This window comes from Gadus morhua, chromosome 7 (assembly GCF_902167405.1).
Source record: "Gadus morhua chromosome 7, gadMor3.0, whole genome shotgun sequence".
Taxonomy (NCBI): domain Eukaryota; kingdom Metazoa; phylum Chordata; class Actinopteri; order Gadiformes; family Gadidae; genus Gadus; species Gadus morhua.
Genome location: NC_044054.1, coordinates 13,918,340 through 13,932,940, shown reverse-complemented (window position 1 = coordinate 13,932,940; position 14,601 = coordinate 13,918,340). Strand labels below are relative to the sequence as shown.

At 45.8% G+C, this 14,601-nt stretch overlaps 1 protein-coding gene across 5 annotated transcripts in view; it reads left to right on the top strand.

Moving 5' to 3' along the window:
• dlg4a (discs, large homolog 4a (Drosophila)) overlaps positions 1-8,917 on the top strand; it is a 69,554-nt gene extending 60,637 nt beyond the window's left edge. For all 5 annotated transcript variants that reach the window (XM_030362270.1, XM_030362271.1, XM_030362269.1 and 2 more), the window contains 13 exons: positions 610-745; positions 1,929-2,085; positions 2,803-2,905; positions 3,286-3,400; positions 3,621-3,797; positions 4,419-4,455; positions 4,558-4,588; positions 4,904-4,942; positions 5,226-5,327; positions 5,878-6,050; positions 6,435-6,547; positions 7,401-7,492; positions 8,346-8,917. In XM_030362270.1, the coding sequence (XP_030218130.1) occupies positions 610-745; positions 1,929-2,085; positions 2,803-2,905; positions 3,286-3,400; positions 3,621-3,797; positions 4,419-4,455; positions 4,558-4,588; positions 4,904-4,942; positions 5,226-5,327; positions 5,878-6,050; positions 6,435-6,547; positions 7,401-7,492; positions 8,346-8,452 (1,382 nt within the window). In that variant the 3' untranslated portion in view covers positions 8,453-8,917. The remainder of the gene's footprint in view (positions 1-609; positions 746-1,928; positions 2,086-2,802; positions 2,906-3,285; positions 3,401-3,620; positions 3,798-4,418; positions 4,456-4,557; positions 4,589-4,903; positions 4,943-5,225; positions 5,328-5,877; positions 6,051-6,434; positions 6,548-7,400; positions 7,493-8,345) is intronic.
• Positions 8,918-14,601: the final 5,684 nt, after the last annotated feature.

Below are 14,601 nucleotides of genomic sequence, written 5' to 3'. Positions count from 1 at the left end.
GTTACAGTATTTAGTGTGGTTAGGATCCCAGGACTGCTGTAATGGCTTCCAGCAGTGTCTGTTTAGTCTCTTCCTTCAAAAGCACAACCTGGGCTGCATTTACGTTATGTGGAGGACAGGAAAAGCGAAATGGTAAAAACAGATTTGTCGATCTCACATCTAAGACTTGGGGGACAAGTGCATGTGCTTCTTGTTGAATAGTGAAACCAGGTGTTTCACAGGAATGTGTTCATGCTGCCGAGATTTCTTGAAAGTATGCGGTGAAGACATCTGTTTTAGTGGTGCTGAGACTGAGAGCCTACACAGAACCCTGAAAGAGAAGCTAGAAGGTTCATTAATGAGTGTCTGTAGCAAATCGATTTGAAAACCCTGCAAGCACAAATGATGGGCTGCAGCCTTACCCTTTTGGTTTAATGACTTACAAACCTTTGTTAATTATTAACTTTATTTATTGATTCCTGACGGGAACTACCTGACATCGAGTGGAATAAAAAATAGATTCAAATTGAAAACTGTACATTTATGTATATTATATATATATATTTATTCTGTACCTAGTTTGTTTCTGACATGATGCTGAAATAGTTTTTCCTTGTTTATTATTTGCAGCATATTCTCATATGGACACGGACCTCAGCCACCCCAACTACCTTGGCTCGGATTACCCACAAGCCCTCACTCCCACCTCGCCCAGCCGGTTCTCACCTGTGCTGCATGGCATGATGGGAGACGAAGACCTGCCCAGGTAATTAAGAGAACAGCAACACGATCGGATTCGGAAAGGTGGCTGGTTTGTTTCCTTAGATTCTTCTCTCTACTGCTAACTCCCAAAGTCCATGGGAGCAAGAAGCATACAATAAGTAATCGTAACTCATAACTGTCTGTTCCTCGCGGGACGTGCAGGTTATGGGCATTGCTTCGGAATGGTTGATGTTGGTTGAGGTTGACGTTGCCATAGGTGTGAGAATGTTTGGTATTAATCTTCAATGTGCTGCAGGTGACCACAGAGGTGAAAAAGTTACGCTCTGTTTACCATTTGCAGAGGCTATATAATGTCAGCAATTTATATACATTTTAATTGAAGCTTGAAAAACTATTATATACTTTAGTTAAAAATGCCTAAGATATTTATGTTTTGGGGCTGAATCCACAGTGTTGGGGTTTGATGTAATATTCAGTAATTATTTAATACCCCGTGGATTTTCTCATTAGTGTGGCTAGTTGATGGAACCAGGAATCCCTTATATGGCCACCAACATTCACCTCACACCTCAGTGGTCATGTGACTCCAGGCCTTCGGATGGTTCTCCTAGACATCTGAGTCATGGCTGACTTCACAGGATCACTTCTTCCCCTTTCCACTCCCTTATGTTCCACAGTCTATCTGTAGGCATTGATGCATTGAACGTTGATAGGCAGTTAATATTGATCACAATTATGTTGCCTATCAATCATTTACTTTAATCAACGTTAAGAAAACAGACGGAGTGCCTCTTGCACTGCTATGAATATTATTTAGCATTATTTTCCTATGAGTATTATGGTTTGTTTCAATAGTTTCATAAATTGTGTTTATATCTATTTCTTATTTATTGTAGTTCTAGTGCAAATCATCAATCACAATGTTGTCCCTAAACACCGTCATGGTCGCATCTCGAGGTGCAGAGGAAGGAGCGAGATAAGGGATCGCCTTGTGACTCCATGCATATCATTTAACACTCCTCTGAGTATTATGGTCTGTTTAAGTAGGTTGTATCAATCTCTTCTTTTACTGCAGTTCTACTGGCAGGTGTAGTATTTATCTCAATGTCCCGGTTCCTATATTTACCCAACTAAATGAATAAACAGCAGGGATAAGATATGTCCTTGTGACTCCATGAACATCCTCCAGCACTGTTCTGAGTTCGGTCTGTCCCCCCCCCCCCCAGGGACCCTAGGAGAGTGCTGATCCACAGGGGGTCCACGGGACTAGGCTTCAACATCGTGGGAGGAGAGGACGGGGAGGGCATCTTCATCTCCTTCATCCTGGCCGGAGGCCCGGCCGACCTGAGCGGGGAGCTGCACAAGGGAGACCAGATCATCAGTGTAAGACCCCCAGACCGCACAGTCGCTCACCAGCTTCACACTCAAGACTCATTCACAGTTCAACCAGATCATCAGTGTAAGACCCCCAGAGCGCACAGTCGCTCACCAGCTTCACACTCAAGACTCATTCACAGTTCAACCAGATCCTGCAAAGCCTCCCCCCCACACCGCTCTTATGCACTTATTGTATGTTGTACGTTCTGGAACTTAATGTACGCACTTATTGTATGTTGTACGTTCTTGAACTTAATGTACGCACTTATGTACGTTGTACGTCCTTTCACTTAATGGTTTATTTTGTTGTATCCTTACGGTACCGGAGCTCTCTTAACAGGTGAATGGTGTGTACTGTAGTATCTGTTGAGTTAGATAGTGATAGTTTGTCATGATGACGGGGATAAACGGTACAGTGTGTCATGGTGATGCCGTCTCACAGGTGAACGATGTGGGCTGTGGTAGTGATGCTGATATGTAGAGGGGATAGTTACTGATAGTGATAGACAGTGTGTGACAGCGGTGTTGTCTAACTAGTGAACGGAAGGCGTGAACAGAACTAGTGATGGTGTATAATAGTGATAGATAGATAGTGTGTTATATCACTCAAACAGGCGAACAGTAGGAGTGATGGTGATACACAGTGTGTAACACCGAGGGGCACCAACAGGTTCACGGTGATAGATAGTGATGACAGACATTAACGGCCCTGCTGTCTAACAGGTGAACGGCGTCGACCTGCGGATGGCGACTCATGAGCAGGCGGCCGCAGCACTGAAGAACGCCGGTCAGACTGTCACCATCATCGCTCAGTACCGGCCCGACGGTGAGTACATCAGCGGCGGGACGGTGCCCTAAGCCACACGCTCACGGGGCCACACGCACGCAGGGTACCCCCTGTCGGGGATCAACACGCGACCCTGGCCTAGTTATCCCCGCATTTTTTCTCCCCGCGCTTTTGTGCTGATCTTTCTGTTTTTTTTTTACTGTGCTCAATGTGAAAATAACAGCTATTAGGTTGTCAAGTCCAATTTATTTGTGTCGACCTTAATCACAGCTAGCGTCTCCGGGGGCTGGATCGGTTCTTTTTTCAGCGGTGATACGCACACGCTCAGGAAATGATTAGGGAGCGCAGATCCTCCCTGGTGGAATAATATTGTGTGTGTGTGTGTGCGCGCGCTTGTGTGTGTGTGTGTGTGTTTTCAGAGTACAGCCGCTTTGAGGCGAAGATCCACGATCTGAGAGAGCAGCTGATGAACAGCAGTATGGGATCTGGAACGACCACGCTACGAAGCAACACCAAGAGGGGATTCTACTTAAGGTAACTAACTAAATGACCAACTAATTTACCACCACGCTACGAAGCAACAACAAGAGAGGGTTTTACCTAAGGTAACCGACTGACGAACAAACTAACCACGACACTAATGGTTGTAAGTCGCTTTGGATAAAAGTGTCAAAAATCGCCTCAATGTCAAAAGTTTGAAGTAGAGACCTCTATTTTGTGAACCCACCTTTACCTCCTGTTCTCCATCCCCCAGGGCTCTGTTTGACTACGACAAGACGGCAGACTGCGGCTTCCTCAGCCAGGCGCTGGGCTTCCACTTCGGGGACGTGCTCCACGTCATCGACTGTGGGGACGAGGAGTGGTGGCAGGCCCGCCGGGTCACCACCCCCAACGAGGCCGAGGAGATGGGCTTCATCCCCAGCAAACACAGGTGGGTCTGGGGCTTCATCCCCAGCAAACACAGGTGGGTCTGGGGCTTCATCCCCAGCAAACACAGGTGGGTCTGGGGCTTCATCCCCAGCAAACACAGGTGGGTCTGGGGCTTCATCCCCAGCAAACACAGGTAGGTCTGGGGCTTATTCCCTAGAAAACACAGGTGGGTCTGGGGCCTAGTCCCTAGAAAACGCAGGTGGGTCTGGGGCTTCATCGCTAAAAAACACAGGTGGTTTGGACGCCCACTATCGGCTGTGCTGTCTGTTGTCTGGCCTGTCTGAAGGAGAGAACCTGGCTCTGGTATTGGAGTTGCTTTATTGCTTAAAGTATTCTGCTAGGACTCCCCCCCCCCCCCCACAGGTGGGGATATGACACCTCATCCATTACCAGTGTATAGCAACCACCTGGGTGATGCAAGTGTGTGCCAGAGCACTCACCACGCACAGGCTTTCACGGTAGGAGAGGTGGGAATGAAACAATGCTGTAATAGAGAGCGGGGAATGATTAAGTAGCCTAGTTGGCACTCCTACTCCTTTTATGATGGCCATGGGATTCTGTGTGGCCACAGGGAGTCCATTCGGTAGTTTTAAACGTTTTTTTATGTCTACCCCTTTCACAGGGTAGAAAGGAAAGAATGGTCTCGCACCAAAGAGAGGGTAAGCCTTAACAACCTTGAACAATCCTAACGAACCTAGAAGTTCTCTCTCTGTATCGTGTTCAATAACCTGTTTGTGTTTGTATCGTTGTTTGCATTGTAGGACCACAGTCGCGAAACTCTGGGCTCTCAAGGTCAGTTGAACAGGAATCTGAACCCTACCCAAATGCTACAAGATTGCTAGCTGCGTGCATTGAAACAGTACAATGTCAAATGGATGATTTGATAACTTTCCTGTATATTTTATCCATCTAAAACATTTAACTGACAAAAGCAAACAAAAGAGACAGCATTGATTTCAATGTTGTTGACTTACTTCCCTCAACTCAAAAGAAAATGTCTGCTTTCCTGTCTACCAGGCAAATGTCCTTAATTTCTAAGACGGTTATTGTTCAGTCTTGTCCCGTGAATGTAAGAGTGATGTTTACAGTTTGTCTTTTGTTCTCTAGGGAACCCACACAGTTATGAGACGGTCACACAAGTAGAAGGTAAGATCTACAGACAATCTTTTGAAGATGAAGATGACACTTTTTCAAAATATATTAGATCGGTAATTAAACTCAAACTCAATCATGAATGTGTGTGGTTATCTGGCACACATAGAGAGTGATCAAAGTCTTAGGTTGGTTATCTCATGGTGTTAATGCCGCCATCCCACTGATGCAGCAGTGGTGGATAGTGAGTAGACTGCCAGCCGTCAGATGGCCTAATAATCCTGTGTTTCTCTGTTTCCTCTCTTTCCCTCTCTGTCTCTGATCTCTCCGTGTCCAGTCCATTACGCCAGGCCCATCATTATTCTGGGCCCGGTGAAAGACCGAGTCAACGACGACCTACTCTCAGAGTTCCCCGACAAGTTTGGATCCTGTGTTCCACGTACGTCCTTTTACCTACCTCAATGGATGAATCCATGGATGAAATCAATAGATTTGTCGGTTTTTCCCTAGCTTGATCAGTGCTTCAATAGATTAATCGGTTCTTCAGTAGATTGATTAGTTTCTCAGTAGATTGATCAGTTCTTCAATAGATTGATCGGTTCTTCAATAGATTGATAGATTCTCTCAAATATTGATCGGTTCTTCAGTAGATTGAATAGTTCCTCAGTAGATTGATCAGTTCTTCAATAGATTGAGCGGTTCTTTTGTAGATTGATTGGTTCTTCTTTAGATTGAACAGTTCTTCAGTAAATTCAGCGGTTCCTTCGTAGCTCTTTTTCAGTAACTTTGATCGATTGGTCGGTTCTAAGATATTTCTTAATCCTATTGTGGATGATGCCATAGTGATGCATATTATTAACGTATCTTGTATCGATTGCAAACCACCTCAGGACCAGCTTTGGTATTCCATTTTCAAAGAAATACCAAATTCTAATGAATTGACAGGGTGTCTGAAAGACGCTCTGATTGATTGACCGACTGATCCACAGACACCACGCGGCCCAAGCGGGAGTACGAGGTGGATGGGCGGGACTACCACTTTGTGTCGTCAAGGGAACAGATGGAGAAGGACATCCAGAGCCACCGCTTCATCGAGGCCGGCCAGTACAACAGCCACCTGTACGGCACCAGCGTGCAGAGCGTCCGGGAGGTGGCCGAGCAGGTAGGACCGCCCACAGAGAGCCCGCCACCACCCAGCATGCCCCAGAAACAATGAAACACGAGAGCACAAGACGTATGGCTCTTCTTACGCACACACCCAAACACACATGAACACACAAATAAAACAAATGGGTGCATAGACACTCATACCCACGCACATGCTTAATTAATTAATTGAGCTAATAATAGGGATATTTTGAGGGATTTGAGTCCAGAACCTTTCTGCTGGGATTCAAACACCCTAACTCCTATACCATCCTGCCCTCCCCACACACACACACACACACACACACACACACACACACACACATACATCAGTATCAGGTATGGGGGGGTGACGGTGTTCTGTGTGTGTGTGTGTGTGTGTGTGTGTGTGTGTGAGCAGCAGGGTAAGCACTGCATCCTGGACGTGTCGGCCAACGCGGTGCGCAGGCTGCAGGCCGCCCAGCTCCACCCAATCGCCATCTTCGTCCGGCCCAAGTCCCTGGAGAACGTCCTGTATGTACACACTCTGAGTCAACGAACTACACACCCCAACCCCACGTAGATCCATATGGGTTAGCTGGGTTGGAACCCTGGGTTCTTTGGGGAAACTTTGGGGCAACTAATCAAAATGGCCACTAGGTGGATCAGGTCTAAACAGAACGGGTCAGGGTCAAACAGGTCAGGCAAAGTTCTATCTTTGACGTTTATGTATCTATACAGTATATATATTTGTATCGACAATTCTGTGTATATGTTTTATATTTGTCTTTTATTTTCTACTGCCACAATGCAATTTTGCGTTTGTGTATTATTTGTATTTATTATATCCTCATAATTCGTAGTTCCTTCTGTCCTGAGCAGGGACATTGTGACAGAAAGTATTCTGAATCTGAAGGCACGCAAACAAGACTGCCTGGCAATAAAAAATAAACAAAAAAGAAAATACAACTTCATTAATCCCAGACACGCATTTTTACGACTACAATACAATGTGTATTGGTGACAGGGTTGTGTACTGATGAATTATACCAAGATAAAAATCACTCTGATGAGCCTGTCTACAATTACACATTTTTGCATATTAATCACAACATCACAAAAAAATTAATATTGCTGATTAGGCCTAGAATAAAATATGTTTGCATACTAATGACTTAATACAACAACACAATGAATATTGATGACTTTGACTAGAATTAAATATGGTTGCTCAGTGACGGTTCGTTCGAAAACAACATTAACATTAACTCTGAGCGAAATAAAATGAAACGCTTGTGTGCGCTGATGTCTCACTAGGACAACACAATTATATTTGATCACTATGATGCTTGAGTACTGACTTTGCATTTGTCTGTTGTTCTCCCAGTGAGATCAACACCCGTCTGACGGAGGAGCAGGCCAGGAAGGGAATGGACCGCGCCCTGAAACTGGAACAGGACTTCCTGGAGTGCTTCTCAGGTAACCCCTCCCCACACACACACACACGCACACACACACACACACACACACACACACACACACACACACACACACACACACACACACACACACACACACACACACACACACACACACACACACACGGCCTCCAAGAAACTAAGACAGAAACAGGGAACAACGTGTATTCTGTTTCTCATGCTCGTGTGCATTAATGATGTCTCCTGAGATGTTGTTGATGTCTTGTTCTTTGGCGAATACCCATCAGTGTGTAAATGGTAGCGACATGGCGTGTGTGTATGTGTCTGTGTCTGAGTGTACATATGTATGAGTTGGTGTAGGCACCGTTTGAAATCCTTGTTTGGAGTTGTTTCACCAGGGTGGGCGGGGGTCTGTTGAATAGAGAAGGACTTGGCACGTTGGCAGCTTCTAGACCACCCAGAGGCCTCTTGTCAATCTCACGCGAGCGAGAGAGTATGACAGATGTGCCCCCATTGTTTCATATACACATGCGCCTCCAGCGCGCCTCTGTTCTCACTATCTGGTCCTCTGGTCCTGGCTGTCACTCTGAAAATCCACCCAGCATCCTCTTTGTTTTTCATCTAAATCTGTTCCCTGGAAAGCCCTGCAACGCGAGCCGATTCATCTCGATCGGTTCTCCCTTCAATGCATTTACAATTCTGAACTTCTAAACTGTATCTCTTGATCTGACATTTCTCCTTTTTTTTCCCGATTCTTCTATCCCACCTGTCTTTCCCTCCTGTCGCTTCTTCTCACTCACTCGTCCGTCGCCGCTCCGTTTCCGTCCTCCATCCCTCCATCTATTTCCCCCCCCTCCCTCACTCTCTCTCCGCGGCGTGGACCCTTCCCCCAGCCGTGGTGGACGGGGACAGCTTTGAAGAGGTCTACCACAAGGTGAAGACGGTGATCGAGGAGCAGTCAGGGCCCTACATCTGGATCCCCACCCGAGAGAGGCTGTGATGACAATGGGCCCCTCGGCCTCCGCCATCCGCCCCGCGAACCGCCTCCCCAATACCGATACCTCCCGCCCGGCCGCCACCCTACCTTGACCGAAACCCCTCCTATCACGTCCTCACAGCCGGCCCCTGACCCACACATGCAGATGATCAAAGAGAGGAGAGAGAGGAGGAGTCAGGGAGAATGGAGCCCGACCGAAACCATAGAATAAGAGAGGGAGAGAGGGAGAGAAAAGATATGTAAAATAAGTACAGAGACATACAAAGAGGGGGTGATACATCTGATAGAGATTTCAGGACGTGTACTGGGACAGGAAGTGGAGAGGGTCAAATCCAAGATGGCTTCCTCGCCCCCGGGCAGGAACACATTGTTCAGACCTGGACTCCCTCCCTCTGTTCTCCATCCGCCTCCTCTTCCCCAACGACTCGCACTAGATACTCCCTAGTGGGGCTAGTGGGGCTAGCCCCACTAGCCTTCTAGACCACCCAGAGGTGGTCCCACTAGCCCCTATTTCTCAGAACACACCCCTCACCCCTCCAGCCCACCAACGCCAGACACGGGACTGCGACCAACAGATTTAATAAACGTCCTCCCTGTCCATCCTCTTTCTACATCGGCTGGCGTTCTCATATCCTCCTCCCCCTCCTCCTCCTCCTCCTCCTCCTCCTCCTCCTCCTCCTCCTCCTCTTCCTCCTCCTCTTCCTCCTCTCCATCTGCTCCTCAGCCTCTCTTCCAGATCAGGGCGGGGGTGGGGAGAGCGAGAGAGGAGAGACTGACTAGGAGGGCTTTGTCTGGATCCGAAGTCTTAGTGTGGACGAAAAGACGCGTTTTCTGAACCCGAACCCACAGACTCGCACCTTGGCGACCGTGACTGACCATTTGAATCATTTATGCTCATTTACAAAATATTGCAAGGAATTATTTATAAAAGAAGAAAAAAACCAAGAAAAACCGCTGAAATTATATTTGGGGGTGAAGATGTACGCTCAATTTCTGCATGCCTCCCGAGAGAAGAGAGATGGGTGCGTGGGAACGTTGGATACAGGGGGGGCTAGGGTTAGGGTTAGGGTTAGGGGGGGCTTGAGACGTGGCCGGGGGAGTAACTGGGTTGCTCTCTCCTCCTCTACCCCCCCATCCCCCCCCCCCCCCCCCCCCCCCCCCCCGGTTGATTCTCACAGAGAGGGAGAAAGAACGAGAAACAGCTGTGTGGCGGTCTGGAGCAACTGCTGCCTCCCTGGCCTGCAGCATAGCCCCTCTGCTCTCTAACCAGAACCACACACACACACACACACACACACACACACACACACACACACACACACACACACACACACACACACACACACACACACACACATGTACACACACACACACACACACACACAAAAAAAACATGCACACAGAGTTGGACACACTCAAACACGCTATCTTGTGATAGATAATCACATACACACATATAAACACACACATATACCACACAAACATCCGTGTACGCACATGTACTCAACCTCAAAATCCATCTGCTATCAGGCACACGCTGCAAGACACACATCCCCAACGATGCAAAGTTGGTTTGAGCTAGTTCATACCCTAGCACAGTGCTCTCCAGGGGACTGGATGTTCTTCCCCAAACTACCCACTGGGTTGAATGTTATTCATTTAGACACCAACAAAGCTTAGCTTCAGCACAGCGCTGCTAGCCTAACTTCACACACCACAGTGCTGCTAGCGAAGCGTCAAGATCCAACAGCTAAAATGCACAGCATTATTATTTGCAGAGCTTCAGTACTGCACAGTGCTGGGAGCTAAGCTTCAACACACCACAGTGCTGTTAGCTTAGATTTTACCACAGTGCTGGTAGCTTAGCTTCTCCACCCAACAGTGCTGGTAGCTTAGCTTCTCCAAAACGCTGCAGTGTTGTTAGGTTCAGCAAACCCCAGTGTTGTTAGCTTAGTTTCACGACGCCACAGAGCTGCTAGCTATGCTTCAACAAACCACAGTGTTGTTGGCCTAGCTTCCACTCACCATTGGGGTGGAAGCTTAGCTTCAGCACAGAGTCCCACTAACCAACAACATGGAGTCCTCACAAGTGACATATACACTGTTCCCACTGCGTGTGTGTGTGTGTGTGTGTGTCTGTGTGTGTGTGTGTGTGTGTGTGTGTGTACGCGCGTGTGTGTGTGTCTTTGCGTGTGCGAGTGTGCATGTAGTCCTCAGTATGGGAGGATTACATTTTATTTCCCACCCATCCACCGATTCTCTGCTTCTTTCTCCCTCTTGCGTCCGCGCAAATTATCACTTAGTCATGTTTAACAATTCAATGGCCTATATAAATATATGAATATATATATATAAATATATATATCTTTTTTATAAGAATTTCTTACAGGTCTTAGACTGTAAAAATGGAACACCTCTGGATAAAAAAAAGACATTGATTTCTTTGGGTGATCTTGCTGTTTCAGTTGATGAATTAAGTTGCTTTTCACTGCTGAGAAACACCGTCGAGGGAATGGGAAACCGTTGATGTCACCTCCGAAACATTAACAGACAGTTGACATGTTTTGTGTGTGTTATAACAGAATCCGATGTAGAACGCATCTGTGTGTGTGTATCTCTGTGTGTGTGTGTGTGTGTGTGTGTGTGTGTGTGTGTGTGTGTGTGTGTGTGTGTGTGTGTGTGTGTGTGTGTTTGATTGGCCAGGATAGGTGTGTTTTATTTATGTATACAATCAGAAAAATAGAATACCTTGGTTTATTCATCAATCATAATATAAGATTCTACTCTATAGAAAGGTGCGGGTTTCAGAGCCAGTGAGGGCAACGTGCACGGGAGACATTAGTGCAATATTGTTTTGATGTTATGCAACGAAGGTGGATATGTGTGTGCGTTTGTGTGTGTGTGTGTGTGTGTCTGCAGAGATTATATCAGTATATTTATCAAGTTTGCACTGAGGGCATCATATGCTACAGGTATGGATGGACGAAGGGCCGCGCCGGACCGCCTGACGGTCGCCTCGGGGTTCTCTATCGCATGTGTTTGCCTTTACTTTGTTTTGCTTCGAGTTACAGCGACACACGCGTGGAAATGACAGTGTGTTGTGGACGTGAGCAATCATTATTTATTAAATCTGTTTATTTTGACCACACCCCCCCGCCCCCCCCCCCCCCCCCCCCCTCGCACGCTACGGCCAGGAACGGCCGGAGCTGGGGGAAATGTCGGTTGATCCTTGGTTAGTTTGTTTTATAGGTCGGTTTCCAAAATTCAGTTTCTGGGCCTGTGTCGTTTTTTTTTTCTTGATTTTGGGGGGGAGGGGTGGGGCTTTTGGGTGTTGGGGGCGGGTCTTTATGTGGGGGAGGGGGGGGGGGGGGGGGGAGGGTGGTAGGGTTTCCTGAGCCGTTGTAAATATTAGAAATATTGCGGGGACAAGCAACTGGACTTTTTTAGCCATGCACACGGTTTGACTGGATGGACGTTGAAATCATATCAGAACCTACAGCCCATCGAATACACACACATAGACACACTAGCCCTCACACACACACCGACAAACATATGCACATGGAGGCACATACACAAACACACACACGTAAGCACTCCCACATATCGACACATCCACCAAATCACTGAGAAGCGATGGCATCACATCACATGGGACATGAATAGAAAATCTTTCAATATCTTTGTTTTAAAGGTTCAATGTTTTTCTTATTATCTCTCAGCCATCCTTATCATAGTGTGATATTCCTTATAAAATATATGAATTTTTACAGAGAAGATTGATTATAAAGTTACAACAAAGTCGACCGATGCAGAAGAATATATTTAACAATGACAATATCAAGCAAAATAACATGTTCCAGTTCAGTGAATCGCTTGTTGTAAATTAGCTATAAATTAATAAAATGAATTTAAAAATGCTTTCTGAGAATCGACTCTGCAACGCTTGTTTTATTTTGTCCCTGTTTATTTTGCATTCACTGTTTGGAAACATTGGACTCAGGCTACGATCAGTCTGTTTATAGTCAGCTTCTGAAATGTGCTCTAAATAAAGCAGTGATCTACGAAGCAATGTGCTTACATTGGTGTGCATCCGCCTCCCCACACATTGTTTTAACTCTGTCCGGTCAATGTGTTTTGTATAGCCCTTAATCACAGCCACTATCTCCAAGGCATTCACAGGCTGCATTTTACGACCCCCCTAAACATCTGTCCCTTATACCAATGTCCCATTAAGTAGTTGGCTGTAGTCTTCTCATGTCAACATACCCACCAACAGTCAGTCTGTTTTTATAAAACAGACCTTAACCCTTACAAATTTCTTTTTAAAATTATTACTGAAAGCCAGGAATCTCCTATCTCCTGCGAGACCAACAGGGATAGCGACCCCAAAGTTGGGAAACCACAAAGTAAAAACTAACCTACAGCAGAGGGCGCCCTTCCACCATATTATGAAGACACCGCAGTTGAAGACTATCATACGGCGCCTCAGGACTCGTCTTTAATTCCCTCACAGCATTCCCCCTCCCCTTCTCCTCAGAGGACAAATGATCTCCGCAGAATCCTTACTATTAAGCTGTTTCCGTTGCCACCCCTATAATGATCAGGTATTTGTGAGTTCCCAGGTTAGTCCCCAGTGGGCCTTTCGCATGTTGATAATTTGCACCAGGATCAATACAGCAGCCATCGTCTATCTGGATGTGTGCCAGAAAAAGGGAGGCGAGGCTGCTACCCGATCCGTCGGCTGGGACCAACAAGTGACCCAGTTTTTGTAGGAGCAGGATCAGGAATCCTTTCTCGATTTAATCACGAAATAATCACCATTGCATATGCATAAATCAGTAATAATATCCAAAGTCCATATTATTAACATATGAACATATGACAGGAATGATGACCTTAATGTTGCCAAATGATATAGCCTTATCATATTCACACCAAAAAAAACAGATTGAGCGATTAGACCACTACGCTTTTTAGAAGCTTACACCCCACACCAGGTTTACATGTAGAGACACTACCCCACACCGGGTTTACATGTAGAGAAACTATAAACTACCCCACACCGGGTTTACATGTAGAGAAACTATACACTACCCAACACCGGGTTTACATGCAGAGACACTATACACTACCCCACACCGGGTTTACATGCAGAGACACTATACACTACCCCACACCGGGTTTACATGCAGAGACACTATACACTACCCCACACCGGGTTTACATGCAGAGACACTATACACTACCCCACACCGGGTTTACATGTAGAGAAACTATAATCTACCCCACACCGGGTTTACATGCAGAGACACTATACACTACCCCACTCCAGTGGCGTGGGGTAAAACCTAAAACTTGCCTTAGCCCACCCTATCGTCCCACCCACCAACCTATCGCATTCAAATCTAATTTTCTACCTTTTTTTTTTACACAAGCAATGAGAGGATAGATGCTGTACACCAATGAACAGGCTCAAATGGGCTAGTGAAATCAAGCACAACTTTCCTTCAGGAATCTCTTACCTCTGATTGGTGGGTGGGCGTCTCCTGGTTGACAAACCAAAAACGCAGCACGAGCGCACCCAACATAGTTTCTTCTGTTTTGTCTGTCAAAGAGGCTAGCTAGTCGTTATCAGAAAATCCACGGTTTCCAGCTGTGCTATAACGACCAGGTCATAAATCATTTAAAAACTTGACATAATCTGTCACATGTCTATTAAATGACAGTTGACCACAAGGCGATTCTATCCGTACCTGTAAAAAAAAAAAATGCTGACAGTATTTAATCAGCGTTTTCATGCCATAACAACGTGAGCTAATCTAGAATTAACGTAAGTGAGGTGACATACTGTAGTTAAATGCTCACGAAATAGTGGTCTGTTTCCCATAGTATTAGGCTAGTACATGTTTTACTTGTTGACTTTTTTGATTCACAAGTTTTAGAGAAATGTGTGTTGATGCAATCTTACGATATCAATAAAACTTTTTTTTGTTTTGAAGTTTGCATGTTTTCACATTTTTTGTATCCATTTTCAATATTTAGCCTATCATGTATAGTTTACTTTGAAAACCAATGTGTTTCAGTAACTGTAAGTACAAAAAAAAGGGGGAAATTTGGTCATTTCTTTAGTGAAATTAGGAAATGTAATA